At 32.7% G+C, this 20160-nt stretch overlaps 1 protein-coding gene and 1 long non-coding RNA gene across 2 annotated transcripts; both read left to right on the top strand.

Moving 5' to 3' along the window:
• The first annotated feature begins 498 nt into the window (after window positions 1-498).
• LOC108195151 (chaperone protein ClpB3, chloroplastic) lies at window positions 499-6359 on the top strand. The gene is made up of 10 exons (XM_017362102.2): window positions 499-827; window positions 922-1140; window positions 1392-1629; window positions 2279-2474; window positions 2793-2847; window positions 2937-3087; window positions 3294-3602; window positions 4091-4356; window positions 4600-5514; window positions 5802-6359. The coding sequence occupies exons 1-10, from the start codon at window positions 600-602 to the stop codon at window positions 6126-6128; spliced, it is 2904 nt and encodes a 967-aa protein (XP_017217591.1). The 5' UTR covers window positions 499-599; the 3' UTR covers window positions 6129-6359.
• Window positions 6360-9616: 3257 nt separating this feature from the next.
• On the top strand, window positions 9617-12289 carry LOC135147734 (uncharacterized). The gene is made up of 3 exons (XR_010285521.1): window positions 9617-9769; window positions 11121-11235; window positions 11846-12289. It is a non-coding gene; the product is annotated as an uncharacterized LOC135147734 (long non-coding RNA).
• The last annotated feature ends 7871 nt before the right edge of the window (window positions 12290-20160 follow it).

Raw genomic sequence — 20160 nt, 5'->3', positions numbered from 1 at the left:
TATTCAATTGGGATTTAAAATTATGCTACAAAATCTGGTGGTATTCAATTGGGATTTTAAATTATGCTTTAAAACCCGATGGTATTCAATTGGGATTGTTTAACATGAATTAAAATCTGATGGTATTCAAATGCTGATAGATTTTTTTCATTTCATAAAATGATGGATTTTGTGGTATTACTCGGTGTATTTTAAGTTTTTTGAAATCCCACCAAAATCAATGGGATTTTGAAGCATTGTACCTAAATCCATTAAAAACAATCCATTAAAATCCCAATCGAATACACCCCGTAAGTAAGAGTATTATAAAAAAGAATTTTTGTGCATTCATTTCTATATATAAAAAAAATCCAACCTACTAATTTATTATTTAAAATAATAAAAAAGAATTAGATAAAAAAATGAAATTATACCTTTCTTCAGAAACACCTCAATCATCATATGTGTACAGAAGAGGTGGTCCCGGTGGCACGTAATCGCTAGAAAGTACGCGAAAACTCATTGAGATCGCAACTCTCCCTTTTTAAACTCCCACGCTAACTCCCTCCCCCTTATCACACTCTCTACTCATTTCTCATACTCACACAGCATCGTTATCAATGGCTACTACGACGTCGTTTCCCACTCTCCGTCTCCAACCCCTCTCTAACAAAACGACTACACTCTCTCCTCTCTATTCTCGCCCATCTCTCTCTCTTAGTTCCACTTCTACCCCTCACAAATTAGCCCTAAAAACCCGCCCAAACAATGCCTTGTTCGCCGCACCTTCTAGAACCTTCCGGAACAACTCCTCGTTCGTTGTCCGTTGCGAAGCTTCCGGTGGAAGAGTAAGTGATTTGCAGCGTGTAATTAATTATTTTTTCAGTGATTTTAATTGATTTTATTGAATTGATGAGGTGTTTGATTGTTTTGGATGGATAGATTACGCAAGAGGAGTTCACTGAAATGGCGTGGCAAGCTATCGTCTCGTCGCCCGAGGTTGCCAAGGAGAATAAGCATCAGATTGTGGAGACTGAGCATCTTTTGAAGGCTTTGTTGGAGCAGAAGAACGGACTTGCTCGCAGGATCTTCTCGAAAGCCGGTGTTGATAATACTCGCCTTCTTGAAGCTACCGACAAGTTCATCAATCTCCAGCCTAAGGTATAATTTAGTAGTACTCGATGATCACTAAGCTATGATTAAATTGTTGGATTGAGTTGCAATGATGCCTCTATGCAGAAACTACCCCCTATGTACGAATACCGATGATTAAATTATTGTAATGATGATGTTATGTTCAAACAAGTTAAAAGTTGGAATATAATTTATCAGATTACTGTGAGTTCTTACATGGTTATGCATCTCAGAAGTGGTTATGACTCCCTGTTTTTGTGTTGATTTAATAAAATTAGGTTCTTGGTGAGTCTGCTGGCTCGATGTTGGGGCGGGATTTGGAGTCCTTGATACAGCGGGCCAGAGATTACAAGAAAGAGTACAATGATTCATTTGTATCAGTTGAGCATTTGGTGCTTGGATATGTGGAAGATAGACGATTCGGGAAGCAATTGTGTAAAGATTTTCAGATTTCACTTAAAGCCCTAAAGAATGCTATAGAAGCTATTAGGGGACGCCAAACGGTGATTGACAAAGGTAAATTAAGTCTAAATACTTATATTAATTGTGTTTCCTTAAAACAGTACATGTATTTGCAGAAGTGGCCTTCATATATAGTAACATGAGTCGTATATAATTTACCATATATAATTTATCATCGCGAATAGTTTAGGAAACGTTAGTATCTCTCTTTCAGTTTCCCTTGCTGGAAACTCTGTAACTAATATAATGGCAAGTAATTCATATTACATAGCCATCAAAGTACTTGCACTGACATTGCTCAAATGGAGCAGTTTATGATGTTAATTTTAGGTCAGATATGCTTCTTCATTACAAAACCAGTTACTGTATACACAACGTATTTGGTTAACCTACTCGATATGCATTAAAACCACTCATTTCCTAGTAATTTTCAGTACCAATTCTATAGCCTCCTTACGCAGATCATTGCGTTAGTCCATTTCTTTTCATGTTTCTTAGAAGATTGGCGTTTACTAGACAGTTGCTTATTTTTGCTTTGATCTGCAGCATATTTTATATTTTATATATTTTATCTTATGGCTTTTTAAGACGTTCCTTGAGTATACGTGCAGACAATCAGTTTACTTGTTTGTGTGCAATAAAAGTTTCTGGTAGCTCTATCTCATAAACGAGCTTTGTTAAAAATATATGTATATTTTTACAGATCCCGAGGGCAAGTACGAAGCATTAGAGAAATATGGAAAAGACTTGACTGCCATGGCAAGGGCAGGAAAGCTTGATCCAGTGATTGGAAGGGATGATGAGATACGGAGATGCATACAGATTCTTTCTAGGAGAACAAAGAATAATCCAGTCCTAATTGGTGAGCCTGGTGTTGGAAAAACTGCAATTTCTGAGGGGTAAGCTCTTCTTTTTAAAGTTTTGTTGCCTGGTGGTCAGTTCCGATTTATTTATTTATTTAAATACTTGAATCAGACATCATAAAGAACAAATAGAGTGAGACCTATTGCAATTGAGAATTCTATTATGAAATAAGTGTTGCTACTTTATATACTGTACTCTTGTTCGTCAACTTTATATACCTTATATGGATTCGCCAGTCACATAAGCTGGCAGATGAATTGTTTTTAAATTCTGCAAATGGATCTATGTACTGCAACAGTTTTTTTTTTTTGCTGATATACGTTAAATGTGTATTTTATCATGTCGTGTGACAGGCTTGCTCAGAGAATTGTTGAAGGAGACGTCCCTCAAGCTTTGATGAACAGGAAGGTATGGATTTAATCTAGATCGTAATCTATTAGGATCTCCAGCTATGTTTGGTCTTTTGTTATGAACTTAAATTGATTGTCTTTCTTTAGTTGATATCACTGGATATGGGTGCACTTATTGCTGGAGCTAAATATCGTGGAGAATTTGAAGACAGATTAAAGGCTGTGCTCAAGGAAGTTACTGAATCAGATGGACAGACTATTCTATTTATTGATGAGATCCATACAGTCGTTGGGGCAGGTACATCTACGCGAAATTGTTACTTTGCAGTTCATTCCCGTTTTATTGCATGACAGTTTTTGACAAGTAGTGAAAACCTGTAATTTAGTCTTTTCTTTGGTTTGACTTATTGTTGCTCATGGCCACTATTATTGGTTGCTGTAATTTAATTATCTGATCTATGATTTATTTGAAGAAAGCATATTATCATAGCAACTTTTCTTCAGGTGCAACCAATGGGGCAATGGATGCTGGCAATCTCTTAAAGCCCATGCTTGGACGTGGAGAATTGCGATGTATCGGGGCAACTACCTTGGATGAATATCGTAAATACATTGAAAAAGATCCAGCCTTGGAGCGCCGTTTTCAACAAGTCTATGTCGATCAACCCACAGTGGAAGATACAATCTCTATATTGCGGGGGCTTCGGGAAAGATATGAACTACACCATGGGGTTCGCATATCTGATGGGGCATTGGTGGAGGCTGCGATTCTCTCAGATCGTTATATTAGTGGCCGTTTCTTACCCGACAAAGGTATACCCACTTGCTAGATAACTTATAAAGTAATCTGTTATTATTTATTGTACTATTGTGGAACATTGATGATGCACAGAATTAACACACAGCGTGATCTCCTTTCTTAGGTAATGTGTTTTATTTATGTGTTGTGATGAGCAGCACTTGTCTTTTGAAGAGTAAGATGATTTAAAGAGAGGGGAGGACATTGGACGCTACCTCATACCTGTTAAATAGTAATTACACTAATGCCACATTACCAGTTTTATTTCGAGAGAAGTACAAATGAAACAGTAAAATATATCAGGGAAAAATATAACTCTTTTTCAAATGGAATATTATTTGCTTCTAAGTTGTATGGAATTAAATCATAAGATGAAGAAGGTTCTAATAACAAGTGCCAAATATCAATCTATATTGATATAAAAGCTTTTTACTTTTTTGTCAATCAATGCTTTGGCCTAAGAAGTAATGTTGATTGCTAAATGTACTATTTTCTATGGCAGCTATTGATCTAGTTGATGAAGCAGCAGCAAAACTGAAAATGGAAATCACGTCTAAACCAACAGCACTCGATGAGATCAACCGTTCAGTTCTAAAATTGGAGATGGAGAGGTTATCTCTTACCAATGACACAGATAAAGCTTCAAAGGACAGACTTGATCGCCTTGAGGCAGAGTTGGATCTTTTAAAGAAGAAACAAACTGAATTAAATGAGCAATGGGAACATGAGAAAACTGTCATGACACGCTTGCAGTCAATTAAAGAAGAGGTAAGTTGTTCTTTATACAGATGTAAATGTAAAGATTTTGTTGACTGATTTCTAAATTGATATGGTGGATGTTGCTCTCATTTTTTTCTTCTTCAGATCTTTAATAATATAATTTGGAAAACTAAACGAATTGGTAAAACTATGTTGAACAAGGACCTTCTTTGACTGTATATAAGAAATAATATTACCAAGAGGCAAGATTTCTTAGGTGTTAATTTATTAATATATTTTTCATTTATGCAGATTGACAGAGTAAATCTTGAGATCCAGCAGGCAGAGAGGGAGTATGATCTTAATCGTGCAGCTGAGTTGAAGTATGGAAGTTTGAACTCTTTGCAGCGTCAACTGGAAACTGCAGAGAAAGAACTAGATGAATATATGAGGTCAGGGAAGTCCATGCTAAGAGAAGAAGTTAGTGGGAGTGATATTGCCGAGATTGTTAGTAAATGGACTGGTATTCCTGTCTCAAAGCTACAACAATCGGAGAGAGAGAAGTTGTTACATTTGGAAGAAGAGCTGCACAAACGCGTGGTTGGCCAAAATCCTGCTGTTACATCTGTGGCTGAGGCTATACAGCGATCTCGAGCAGGTCTATCAGATCCTCACCGCCCTATAGCTAGCTTCATGTTCATGGGTCCTACAGGAGTTGGAAAAACAGAACTAGCAAAGGCCCTTGCATCCTATATGTTCAACACTGAGGATGCTCTTGTGAGGATAGACATGAGTGAGTATATGGAAAAGCATACAGTTTCAAGATTAATAGGCGCTCCACCTGGTTATGTTGGATATGACGAAGGAGGACAGCTGACGGAGACGGTCCGCAGGAGGCCATATGCAGTTATTTTGTTTGATGAGATTGAGAAGGCTCATTCTGATGTGTTCAATGTGTTTCTTCAAATACTGGATGATGGTAGGGTGACTGATTCTCAGGGTCGCACTGTGAGTTTCACCAACACTGTCATAATTATGACTTCGAATGTGGGTTCACAATACATACTTGGCATGGATGGTGAAGAGACAAGTTACGAGACTATAAAGCGAAGGGTATTAGATGCTGCAAGGTCAGTGTTTAAGCCGGAGTTCATGAACCGAGTTGATGAGTACATTGTATTTCAGCCTCTTGATCGTGACCAGATTAACAGTATTGTCAGGATACAGGTAATTTCTGGAACCCTGTGGTTGGACTATTTATTGAAGTATATGTTTAATAATCAGTATGCCAGAGTTTTTCTACTTACTAAAGATAAAAAGGGAAATAGGAAACTTTCTATAGTTCATTAAAATGTCCTGTTAGTAATTAGGCGTACTTTGATCACTCTAGATGCCTTTTATTTGTTTATCATATGAAATATTTAAATGTCATGATACTTCTTGTTTACTGGTAGTGAAATTATTACTATGTGTTGTCTTTCTAATTATATTTGTTTCTGTGCACCTTTATTTAGCTCGAACGAGTACAAAAGAGAATAGCAGACCGGAAGATGAAGCTTAAGGTCACTGATGCTGCAGTAGAACTCCTAGGAAGTCTTGGGTATGACCCAAGTTATGGTGCAAGACCAGTGAAGCGTGTGATCCAGCAAAATGTTGAAAATGAGCTTGCTAAAGGTATATTGAGAGGAGAGTTCAAAGACGACGACACTGTGTTGGTAGACACCGAGGTTACAGCATTTTTGGATGGCCAGCTTCCACAGCAAAAACTAGTGTTTAGAAAACTAGATTCGGGCACAGATGTTGAAGCAAATAACAAGAAAGTTGTTTCACAGACTTTTTAACATACATGTTATACATATACAGAAGTTGTAAAATTTCAGAGTGTAAGTTATTTTTAGGCTCTCCATTATAAGATTTTTCCTCAGTGTAGATTACTTTTGTGAATGGCTGTAGAATATATGTTGCCAAGGCGACGGAGGGCTAACGTTCCCAATAACATGTAAGAGGAAGTAATAAGATGATCTGTTTCTCTAACTTTTTGGGTTCAAGGAGGATGTACATTTTGTATTTTATTTTGCGGCATTATATATTTTATGCTTTTCGATGTTTTTCTTTTCATTAACGGGAAATTGCAATTTATCTCGAAAGCTCTTGCATTTTCGTAATTTCACTGAAGTATAAGTCTAACAAACAAGGACAAAATAGAAATGATACAGTCAGTAAAGATGTAAGTAAAACAAAAATTAAATATATAGGAAATACGCAGAATTACATAGATAGAAAAACAAAAGTGATGGTAATTATTATAATAATATAATAAAATAAAGCTATTTAATTTCGCTGCGACAGAATTTATTTAGTTAAAGAAGTCTGGCCAAATACATGTAGGTTTGGTCCGGTCAATGGATTACTAGAGCGAAAAAAATAACCGATAATTTATTATCCATACAGAAAAATAGCAAATAGATTATTCTCAACAGTCAAGAGATCGAGCAAGTCCGCCTGACAAAAAAAAAATAAAAAATCGAGCAAGTCCAATGCTAGATGCTATATATCTATTGTTATTGCTATAATATAGCATCAAAAAGTGTTTTTTGGTGCTAAAATAAAATTTGCACTCCAATGCTAAATTTTATAATTTGTTTCAAATTTAACCAACTCATTAACTTTTACCTAACTTCTATAAATAAAATATAGAACCAAGGAAGTTGCAACATGGATGGATCCATTTCAAATATAGAACCAACGATGCATCTATGCATTGATGCATCCAAATATAGCATCTTTTTGGAGTTGAGTTTTTTTACTTTTGATGCTATAATATAGCAATAGAACCAAGTATAACATTGCATTGGAGTTGCTCTCATATTTCGATGCAAATAATGCTTATTAACTTATTTTTTTACAATTTCTAATATATAATTTTAATTTATTTTGATAAATTTTAAAAGTCTATGTCATATCATTTTTCAAATATTTTATTATATATTTAATTTTATTAATTATCAATTTTGTAAAACTCAGAAATTAGACTTAACAGAATTGATCGAAAATTAATATGATCGGTGATTAATCGGAAATACGGACACTGTTCAACGAGCTACGCCTACGAGATTATATACTCCACTTATTCTAATTTTCGAAACAAACATACACGCGTATTATAAACTAGTGAAAAAAGCCGCGCTTCGCGGCGGCGTGATAAATTTTGATATGAATCAGAATTATAATAGGATAAAAATTATTTTGAGTCATCTTCCCATTAAACATATCATAAATAAAAAATATTATAATTGATATAAAAATTTGTTTAAGTGATCATCCTGCCAAACACAACACAAATAAAAAAATTAGTTCGAACCCCCTCCCGTCAAAGACAATATTAATCCATAATTATTATTTTTATGATAAATTAAATATTATAATTTAGATCAAAATTAGTTTGAGCCGCTCTCTTGTCAGACACAATACTTATAACAAAACATTATAATTTATATATTAGTTTGAGTCGTTTTAGTGTCAAACACAACACTAATAAAACTTATTCTAATTATGACAAAATTAAAGATTATTTTGAATTGTGTAACAAAAAAATATATTATAACATAGATAAAAAATTATTTTAGCGACTTTACCGTCAAACATAATACTAATAGAAGATTTATTATTATTTGGATAAAAATTAGTTTGGGCCGCCTCCCGTGCCCGTCAAACGATATACTAATCAAGAACCATTTACTTTATCATAAAATCAATATATGATACCTATTTTTTATATATTATTTTATTTGTTAATTATTTTTATTTTTTGATTCCTATTTATTAGTTAAAAATTATTATTCTTTTAATAAAATTATTTTAACGACTTTCCCGGCAAACATAATACTAATAAAAAATTTATTATTATTTAGATAAAAATTAGTTTAGGCCGCCTCCCGTACCTGTCAAACACAATACTAATGAGGAACCATTTACATTATCATAAAATTAATATATGATTCCTATTTTTTATATATTATTTTATTTGTTAATTTTTTTTATTTTTTGATGCCTATTTATTAGTTAAAAATTATTTTTCTTTTATGGTTCTATTTTTTGTTGCTATCAGTTTTTTTTAATGATTATTATCTTTACAATCCTTTACTAAATCGATAATAAAAATTGTACGTATTACCATACAAATCTTAAATATAAATTGTATTTTATCTATGATTTTGTTAGTTTGAATAAATATAATCCTATTTCTATTAGGATTACTAAATAAGAAAAGAATTGTCTCATTTTTAGAATTCAATAAGAAATATTAAATTAGAAAAGAATTGTATCATCTTTAGAATTCGATAAGAAATTGTTGTATTACTTTTAGAATTCTTGAATCTGATTTTTTGAATTATAATTATAATTCCCGTCAAACATAATACTAATATTATTTTAGCCACTTTCCCGTCAAACATAATACTAATAGAAAATTTATTATTATTTAGATAAAAATTTGTTTGGGCCGCCTCCCGCGTCAAACACAATACTAATCAAGAATCATTTACATTATTATAAGATCAATATATGATTCCTATTTTATATATCCTAATTTATTTTGTAATTATTTTGAACCGCCGTTTTAACAAAAAAAACATTATAACATAGATAAAAATTATATTAGCCACTCTCCTATCAAACATAATACTAATAGAAAAATTATTATTATTTAGATAAAAATTAGTTTGGGCCGCTTCCCGTGCCCGTCAAACACAATACTACTCAAGAATCATTTACATTAGTATAAAATCAATATATGATTTTTATTTTATATATCCTATTTTTTTGTTAATTATTTTTATTTTATGATTCCTATTTATTGGTTAAAACCTGATATTTTAAATATAATTCTATTTCTTTTAGGATTACTAAATAAGAAAAAAATTGTATCATCTTTAGAATTCAATAAGAAATACTAAATATAAAGGAAAAGAGTTGTATCATCTTTAGAATTCAATAAGAAAAGAGTTGTATTACTTTTAGAATTCTTGAACCTTATTTTTTGAATTATAATTATAATTTCTCTCCGAAATTTAAGAAAAATCAGAAGACTGAATCGAACAATTTTAGAGACGCCCGCATCCTCCTTTATATATATATATATAGGCTTTTGTTCCATGGAGACTCAGATTATATAGAGTCCAGTGGAGACCTAATCTGGACCATTCAATCAGAATTACATCTAACGGCTGGCCAAAACAAATAATAAAATTAAAATATTATTACATATAATTAGATATTCTTATCTCTTTCTCTCACCTCTCTCTTCTCTGTCTCGCTGCGGCTCGCTATCTCGTCTCTCTGGCGTGCTATCTCTCTAGAGGCCGGTGTTCTGATCTTTCTTTAGTTTAAAGTACTGCCACATGGTGTCTTTCAACAAATCAAGCTCAGTCATCCGCAAATCAAGCTCAGATTCGTGATAATGTCGATTTAACCTATTCATCAGGTTCGTTATCTCTCTTGATTTTGATTTTGGTACACTTGCAGTTATCTCTTTATCTCTCTGTTAATTTTGATTTGTTATATGTTGAATTTTAATTTTCATTGTTTCTCTGATATGTTTTAGTTTCAAGTCGTATTAATTTGGCCTGGTTCCGTTGTGGAATCAAACCAATTCGATTTACTTTTATGTTTTAGTTATACTGCTCCTTATTTCTCTCTCGCTATGTTGATTTTGATTTGTTAAATGTTGACTTTCAAGTTTTATTATTCATCTCATATGTTTTAATTTCAGTTTGTATCATTGTTTTCAGGTCTTGTTGTAGAATCAAATCAGTTTGTTTAAATTTTTAATTTTTAGTGGTAATGTTGCTTTGGTTCTACTGGAATGTTTTTGTGAATAATGCAGTTTGAAATTATTTTTTGAATTTTGGTTTTGTTGCAGAATCAAGAAAGTGAATTTATTAAATTTTTAATTTCTGCATAGTTCTATATTGTAGGTTTGGTTCTACAATAGAATCGTTTGTAACATAGTTCCAAGTAGAACTAGTATGTCTGACTAATAACTATTTATGCTCCTGATAAGTTTTGGTTCCACTGTAGAACCAAATAATGTCTTATAAATTAGCTCCAGAGCTAAAAAGTTTTGCTTATAGATTATGTATTTTGTAAAATTATGTTTTTATTTGGTTTTATGTAGCTGTTGTTTGTTAAATTTTATGTAGTTTTTTCCATTTGATTTGTTATTATAGTGTCCTTTCGATTTTGATAATTCTATATCCGTTGAGAGTTCACAGTTTGAAATTTAATGTTGTGTAGTTAATTTACGGTTAATTGTAGCTGTTTGTTGTTGAGTCGTATGTAGTTTTGCAATTTGATTTGTTATTTTTAGTTTCCTTTTCGATTGTGACAATTTTCTTATTTATAGTCAAAATTATGTATGTTGGTTGGTTCTATTGTAGAGTCGAAACGATAATTTCCTGAAATATCTAGTTTTATTATGCAACTTTGTGTTACACTTTTGGTTCCAGCGTAGAACCAAATAATGTTTTACAATTTAGTTCCAAATCTACAACTTTTTCTTTTAAATTATGTATATTATTAGATGATATTTTTTTCCTTGGTTCTACAATAGAATCAAGATAGATCAGCTAATTTTAGCGGTTACCAGTTATAAAAAGTGGTCGAAGTATTTGTTTAGTCCGTAAAAATAAATTGGCATGACTAAGAGTTCCGAGCTAAATAAGTAGTATTATAAGTAGTTCCTTACTAATTTTTTAATTTGTATTTTCCCTTAGTATTATAGTGTGTAGTTTTAATTTTCTATTTACTTCTTAAGTCTGAGATCTCTGTTACAGGTTTTGAAAGCTCTACATTTTAAGAAAACAGGTTGAGAATGAATCTTGGAACTTGATTGGTTTAGTAAGACACCAGAGCCAGCTTTGCAAATATCGAAGCGAGCTCCGCCAGAAGGTCTGTTTGTGTTTTGTTCTTGTTACATTTTTAGTTTAATCACACATTTGAAATGGTGGGTTTGTTGATGAAATGTTAGCACAATATTTTGCAATAAGTCTATTTTGATTTGGTAGCTACTGTTATTTTATTCTCTAGTTCAAGAGAGATTAGGAGTCGGCTGCTTCTAGTTACACTAAATTCTAGTTGACAATTTAGTTCAAGAGAGATTAGGAGTCGGCTGCTTCTAGTTACACTAATCCATTTATATGTCTTTACATATCGAGATTTGATTTCGTATAGATTAATCCTGGTTTATTTGCAATTTACGGCTCATATATACTAGTTTTGCATTTGTTATTGTTCTTGTTGAATTCTATCTAATCAATTTTGTTATAAATATTATGCTTGCAATTTCAGTTTTTTTTGCTTCTATTATAGAATCAAAACAATCAATTTATTAAATGATTAATTATGTTATAAAGTTGTGTACTGTAGTTTTGATTCTACTATAGATATTTGATTCATATATTTCTTAGTTGGTTCTACTATAGAAATTTCATTCTATTATAGAATCTATTAAATTTGTGTATATGTTTAACTTTGCATCTTACTATATTTTGAGTTTCAGGCAGATATGTGGTGTTGTGTCGAACGGCTTGAGTTGAATTCTAGCATGAATGGTGAGACTCTGGCATTGCTTCACATAAAATTCTGCATCATAAGTGCATTCTTAGTTACATTCATCAGGGTCATCACATCTGCAGTAATCAGGGTGCAGAGAGGCGCAAATTAGATCCTTGCATACCAAACAATCATTTATGGGTTAATAAAATGGATGAGGTGCCTATAAACATAATCAGTTACTAGTGAAATATCTGCTTAGTGCATACTATAAGTTAATTTGATGAAGTATAATGATGATTACCTGGAGTACACTGAATACAGGGTGAATCATATTGAATAGGGTGAATGTAAAGGATAGGCGCTTTACATTAGCAGAGCTTAAAGCTGCTACTAACAATTTCAAAGACAGGTTAATAATTGGAGGAGGATGTAAGTCTAAATGTAAAGACAACCCTATCTGTTACATAGGGATGATAACTCAACAATAGAACAGGACAAGTAAATAACACTACGCCTGCACCGGAATCGGAAGATACGAAGACAAAGGTTGAAGAAGCCATCTACAGTCTTGAAGGAATAAGTTCACTGGAAGAAGTTCATTAATATGTTCATGCCTCAGTGAAGAATAAAGATTGAAGTATTCAAGATTGTGGAAGCAATGAAGATGTTGTCCAAGTACTCGAAAGATTTCAGTGCAACCCCTGAAGCAAGATATTTCTATATATCTTGGTTGGTTATTTATAATCAACAAACTGAAGCATAAACTAACCCGGAACCGACTGATCAATGTTTGCTGACAAAGAAGGTACAATGTTTAACTTCAGTGTTAGTCGCTTGTGAACCAGACCAGTGCACTAAGCGTCAGCACGTACGGAGCTTTGCAAAGTATTTATCGATCGAAGAATTGATCCAGTCATATCAAGTAATTTGTTCCAAAGCCAAGTCAAGCCAAATGCCAGCTATGCCAAAGCTTACTGCTCAAATGCCATATGTCAAAACTTCCACAGAAAGCCATATCAGGAAGTGACATTTTATATATGTGTGCACTTATATATTTGTATATGTACAAATATAATTATATATGTATATATGTATATTTAATTAAATATAATATATATAATATATATGTATATATGTTTTTAAACATATGTATATGTATATTTATATGTATATATATTTAAATAAATATATATGTATATAGTATATGTATTTATATTTTACATAAACATTTATATATTTTAGTGTGTATATATATATATATATTATATTATGTGCATAAATATGTGTATATTTATATCTATAGATAATTATATATATATATCCCTATATATATTTATATTTATATTTACATATAATTTTATGTATATTATATATATTTAAATATATGAGAATATATTTAAATATATGTGTATATATATATTACTATATGTTTATATAAATATTATTTATATACATATATATATATATCTTTATTTATACATATATTTATATAATATTATGAATATAATATAATATAAATATATGGATTTTTCTAAGGCATTGCTAAGTGAAGATACTGCACTGTTTGAGGCGCAAACTTTGACTAAAGTCAAAGCTTGCGCTCAACAGTTGTGAGAGTATCTCAAATGTGGCGCAAGTTCATCTCAAGGGAATTTGCTCCAAGTCATACAGGGCAACACAATGGAACTGGCGCAACCTTTGACTCAAAGGAAGTCAAAGATTGCGCCACACAAGGTGAAGGCTTTGGCGCAACTTCACTTCACTTGATTTTATTCCAAGTCATTACTCAATGGAGGGTAGAGGAAGGCGCAACTTTTGACTGGCGCGAACTTTGACCATTCATGGCGCAGACTTTGACCTCTCTAAGTGAAGAGGCGCAAGTTTCAGTACTGCCATATATTTCTAAGTAAATGTTCACAATGATGGCTTGGCACAAGGAGTGTCAAAAGCGCAACCTTTGACCAAAGTCAAAGGCGCAGCTTTTGACTTTCAAATGTGGCGCTTGTTCTACTTAGAATATAATTCTAAGTCCCTCTACAGTGAACACTGTGTGCATCTCCTGGCGCCAATTCATACACACTTGGGAGTTAGATTTATTTTGTTAAATCGAATCCGTCCAGGACGAACTCAAGTCGTCCAGGACGAACTCGTTAACCATGGTTAGTTTATGAAAGCCTATAAATATGTGATTGTGGTTCTCACAATTTACAACATCCTTCGGGATGAAATGGCCAAGTGCTCTGCACGGCTACTCCCACTATACACACACCCTAGCCTAGCTTTGTAATAGAAATATCAGTAGTGGTTAGAGTTTGTAATATTGAGAGTAGTGGCCATTGTAGCCGAACCTTCGGGTTTGGATTTATAGCACCTTCGAGGTATTTATCAATATACAGATATACCTTGGAAAATATTGTGTGTTGGTTTAATATTTTCATATCCTCAGAAACCGACCTAATAAATATCCGGAACACGAAACCCATTACAGGACTGCAATTTGTTTATCCGCAAGATTCGAAAGAATTTTAAATTGTAGTGAGTATCGTATTCAACCCCCCCTTCTACGATACTTTGGACCTAACAATTGGTATCAGAGCCAGGCTGATTGATATACAAATCAGGATCCTTATCGTACGGAAAATCAAGAACCTAGCTTTTGATATTTGATTAGGGGAAATGTTCTTCCGGTTTGTGTTGCTGAATTTGTCCGTAGGCCTAAGCAAGGATTATCTGTCGGATACTGAACTTTGGACCGGGACTTATAAATTTATACTTTAAATTTTAATAAGTTTATTTTATAAATTTAACTTAATTTATTTTAAACTTATTAATTGAGTTTATTATGAATTAATTAAATTTATCTTATAAACTTAATTAAATTTACTTTATAAACTTTGCTAAATTCATTTAATAAATTTGCTTAAATTTATTTTAGACTTGTAAAGTTTACTCTTAGACTTTATCAAGTTTATCATAAATTTTTATAAATTTATTATTTAAATTTGTATAGTTTATGATTTAAATTTAAGTTAAAATATAAAATATAAATTTAAGAGGATTTAACTGATTATGGATATAAGTTCAAGTTCAAGGGTTCAATTTCATTTGTTCTGGAAGCTATGATTTAATTGGAGACGAGACACTTGAATATTTTCAAAAATTAAATTTATCTAATAAATTTTAATATATTTACTAAATGAATTTGAAATAAATTTATTCTAAACTTATTCAGTTTATTATGAATTTATTTGAATTTATTTTTTAAATATAATTAAATTTACTTTATAGATTTAACTTAGTTTATTTTATACTTTATTTTCTTTCATCTTTTAAAACTTATTTTTAAATTTATTTTCTTTATAATTTAAACTTAGTTTAAATAATCAAGTGTCCCGTAACCTTTTTAATTATTCTACACCAAGACAAATCAGATTGACATTTAGTTGAGACAGATCAGGCTGACAGATTACAAGACAAACACCGAGCTTTCAAATACCAGATTCTCAGAACCGGTAATGGAAGTACATTGATGACCCAATCCAATTGATTACTCAAAGGATTATTAGAAGCAGTTTTCTATGTTCGACAAAGATGATTGTGATTCAAAGAAGGTTCTATTGAAGACTAATTTGGTACTACTGACAGTGGATTTTGAAGAAGGTACTTCAGGCCTTGATCTGAGTAATTACTCCTAAGATCACCAGATCAGGATGGGAACTTGCTTTATGTGTTGAGTGCATCTTCCCAGGGCTCGGAATATCAACTTTGAATGGTACCACTGGTAGTAGGAAAAGAGAAGTTTTTACGAACGAATCTTCAAGGGATTTCAATCTAACTTAGTGATTCAGGGATATACAATTACTCAGTGAATTGTACCAATGCTAAATCCATCCAGAATCAACTGAACCAAAGACAGAGAACTGTGGAGGTTTATGGATATAATTATCGAGTTACTACCACATCAAATCAGTTTCGTGCATTAATGTCAGAACCTTAGGATTGAACAGAAGAGTTTATAACTGCTGAATTTGAGGAAGCTCAAGTCGACGAAAGTTAACACTTTTGAAGAATGTGAGGACAGAACTTCAAGGATTAGTATAACACTGTCTGAGAGGTTTAGTCATGTCAGATTCAGATGGAATCCATTGGTTTCAAATGGAGACTCTTCGAGGTTTAGTTCGACAGGTTGTTTGAAAACTGAGTTGATCAGCACGCACAATATTGATTGGTATCTTTAGCAAAGAAGGATTGCTATATATATTGAAGCCTCGACAAACAAGGATGATAGGGCTTGTCTGAAATTCTAGTGGATGTTTTGAAAGAAGCATCACAACAAGTTCTTATGCTATTTTAGGAAAGGTGTGAGATGGATCAATTGCTGATGAGAAGGATGATTATGGTTATCTGACTATCCTAGCATTCTCTGAAGATGACTCACCTCGCACTTCTCAAGTACGAATTCTTTCTAACTATGCAATAATTATTTCTTTATATTCAAAGCATGTTATAAATCTCTGAGTAGAACTGTTTAACACACAAGCACAAGCATGATAGCATCACATTAGATAATGTTAAACTAGTATGCTAGATTACTATTCTGGTAACTAAGATTGATGATATCTTGTGCATGCATCTTTAGCAGATTCTTAACATGTGTATGAATATTTAGGAGCTGATTATTTGCAATGGTGAGATTAGAAGCTTTCCTTTGGAACACGACTCTTAGTTTAGGGGTTATGATCCTAGCATATATAACTTTGTTAAAACACTTACTTTCAGATTCCTTAGTACAATTAGATTTGCTTATTTATCTGAATTGTTTGTTAAGGATTTTATTTTGTTCTATGATGGAATGTCTACCTTGTGTCAGTAGAACTTTTAGAACTTCATGTTAGATCTAAAACTGACTTAGGTAATAGAGATAGTATAATGCCATATAACAACAGATTGGGATTAGTATGAATTGATAATGTGATTATTAATTTCTTGTGTCTAATCCATATGCTTTTCGAAGATTATTGAATATATGTAATTCTACTTGATACCTGTTGCACTTGTGTTAATTGGTTTAAGTAGAGAGTACTGAATCTTCTGAATTGCATAACTGCCTGTCTTGCTCTTTTCTTATCTTTGACTGTTTGCCATGTGTACTCAACATCATGTCTGTTTATTTTCATGTCATGAATGCATGTCTTTGTACTTGCATTGATTTTAGAAAAGCATGTTTGAGAATCACATTAGGGCAATGTCTAGATAAGAATTAGCATGTTAAGGTTGCTTCTGTTGTTACCATTGTTAAAGAAAAATCTCTAATCCATCCGGACCCAGTTATGATTGGGGACCATAGAACTCTTTCCATTTGTGATTGCAGGTTACATATGTTCCATATGATTTTTGGTGCACTCTGTTTGCTGAGTAGCTGAAATCATATATTTACCAAAAGTACCCTGTCAGCAAATGTGATCGTGTGAGCAGTTCCGTCAATAATCTTTGAAAGATGACAACAAAGATTCTCTTGCGGGACATGCCTGTTTTCCTGGAATGTCATCATGGAAGAATATCTTTCTTGGAAGAGTCAAAGCACAGAAATTCCTAGTATCAGACTGTTCTCTGACAAAGGACATTATGTCAGTTCATGGAATAGTGTTTTATCTTAAATCAAGAAGGATGTGAATTTTTCTCGTAGCTAATATGGAACTTCAATTGAAGATGGAGTGAGCTGTTTTGATAGTGAAGCTTCATCGGATGAGTATTAGCTATGGCACTTGAAGCTCTCAAACTTGTATGTCAAAACAAGGAGCTCTTTTTATTAGTAAGAAGAGAATTGATGAGAGGACTACCTCATCTGGGATTCTATATGGATGAAGCTTATGAGGTATGTCAATAGGGAAGTCGAAGGAGCATCACAAAGAAGCAAAGATATGATCAACATTACTGAGCCGCTTCAGATGATACATATGGATTTCTACGGATCAGTTAATGTTATATCTACAACAAAGCCAGATATCTTTTTGTGATGATCGTTGACTACTCTAGAGTCTTTTGTGTTGTTCATATGTGTTCGAAGGACAAGATGTCACAAATGAAGGTTGATCAAGATGAACCCTGATCATTGATAAATCCAGAAAGACACCATTCTTTCCAGTGGCCAATCAGAAGCAAACACTAACTCTTGGTATGTGTTTGGAGGAAAATGCATCTTTGTCAGTCTTGCATCTAAAGCTCAAAGAATATTTTCATCGGCTACTCAATGGAGTCTACAGTCTACAGGGTGATTATGATTATTCAACAGAAGGTGATTGTAAGTCTGGACAGGACATTGAACGACACCTTGCTCCAAGCTGTTAAAGGTGATATTAGTGGTATAATAATAATTCAGATCCAAGCAGAATCTCTTTGCAAGGATAAGGATTATTAAAGAAATCCCAGCAACAGCTTAGGGGGAGCATTTGGTGGATTCACTAGTCAAACTCAACACTACATTGGAGATGAACAGGACATATCAAGAACGTATCTGCTTAGACAAAGGGTTTGGAGTCAATTTCATTCCCGGGTTCTAGTTCTTAAATGTTCCGAATGGTGAAGTGAAGACTAGGAGAGCTATTGTGAAAGGATGTTATTTCTTTGGGTTTCAATCTGAACTGAAACTTAAGGAAGATTCAGAAGCTCTTAAAGGGATCCAGATTGAGTGATTGCACAGCAAGATGATCTCAATCAGTTTGAAAGCAGATTGTGCGGATTCTAATACCTGATCTAATGACAATTCAGTACTTAGTACTTGTCGGGTATTTAGATTCCAACTGGATGTTTTTGGCTCTGTTACGAGGGACAAGCCAATTTGGTTGCTTAGAGTTACTTCAAAAGAGAAGGTTATGAAGATGATGGAAATAGAATCTTCAAGTTCAGGACTCTACATCTTAGAGGACTCAACGACCTTCATGATTGAACTAAAGCACCATTGACGAGACTCGGGTTCAGGATATTACAGTGAGCTAGAAGATGAAGCTTCATACAACATTTCAAGGACTTTGCAGTTGCAGATCCAACGGAATTTGTATTCTCTTTCTTCACCAGCTCTCTATGAGTTGTTATCCAAGACCTGATGATAGTCACGGACATGGTATGACTTCTGACTAGCATATTAATTTAATATCTGTTTGCTAGAGTCATACTTGGTATTCAAATCATTACCTCTCATGATACAAGGCACACACAATACAATTATCTGTGTAGTGATACCATGATTATATTATATGTGGACTAACGTCACTTGTGCAAGATAATTGCTAAGTGAATGCAGATTAGTGATATGATGAGTTTGTTGGAAAGTTGCAATTCTTTATGGTCTACTAGTTAGCCTAAAGAATGATGGCAATAAAATTAAGTCAAGGATCTTTTGAATATGCGCATTTTGGAAGATTCTAGACCTGCCAAGACTTATGCCAACAACCACTGGACTTGATCAGTACAAGAAAGGTACATCAACTGAAATGTCAAGTCTCAGAGGTATTCAACTTATCACTTTACTTAACTGCAAGTAGATCACATACTATATTTTACATAAGGTATTACTTCATTCATGAGCATGTCTATCGTATTTCTTGAATGAATTCATGAGTATTAAATTGTCTATACATAGGACTTGTGAATTTATTTAAAATCCAATACCTCGTGCTTTTTGCTATTCTATGTGATTGCTATGTTTATTGCTTTGCATGCTTAGATGGTGATTATATGTTTTAGCATGAGTGTTTGTTATTTCAATTATTTAAATTGTGTTTCATGACAATTAAGTGACTTATTTGTTCATGATTTAAATGATTAGAGATGACATGAAGCATGACTTAATTATGTTATTTTTCTTGATCTATACCTCTTCAACAATTGGTATCTAGTAGAGAACTTTGTAATAATCTAGTCGTGATATATCTGTATTTATGAACATACTTAGGATTATTTTCTAGGTTGAATTCATTTTTATAGGTATAAAATCTGAAGCATGACTTATTTGTTTCTAGACTTGTGACTTGTATCAGTAATTGGTATGTGGTTAAAATCTAGTTAGAATTTAGTCATGATAAACTAGTATTTGTGGAGTTACTTAGATTCTCTCTAGGCTGAATCCATTTATATTAGTGTATATACTTGAAGCATAACTTTTTGTGTTAGATATTTGATGATTTATTAATTGATATTTTATTTCATGTCTAACTGCATATAGTTGTGATACTTTTAGTGTTAGTGATATTTTTGCATGCTTATATGTAGATCACTAATATTAATTGTCAATATTTTCCGCGAGGAGTTGTGTGAGTTCAC

This window comes from Daucus carota, chromosome 7 (assembly GCF_001625215.2).
Source record: "Daucus carota subsp. sativus chromosome 7, DH1 v3.0, whole genome shotgun sequence".
NCBI lineage: Eukaryota > Viridiplantae > Streptophyta > Magnoliopsida > Apiales > Apiaceae > Daucus > Daucus carota.
This window is presented reverse-complemented; position numbering and strand designations above follow the sequence as displayed.

Excerpts from the sequence above, each read along its gene's own strand:
- LOC108195151 (XM_017362102.2), top strand. The coding sequence starts at position 600 with ATGGCTACTACGACGTCGTTTCCCACTCTCCGTCTCCAACCCCTCTCT. Across the intron at positions 1,630-2,278 it reads CCAAACGGTGATTGACAAAG|ATCCCGAGGGCAAGTACGAA; the intron begins GTAAATTAAGTC and ends ATATTTTTACAG. Across the intron at positions 2,475-2,792 it reads AAAACTGCAATTTCTGAGGG|GCTTGCTCAGAGAATTGTTG; the intron begins GTAAGCTCTTCT and ends GTCGTGTGACAG.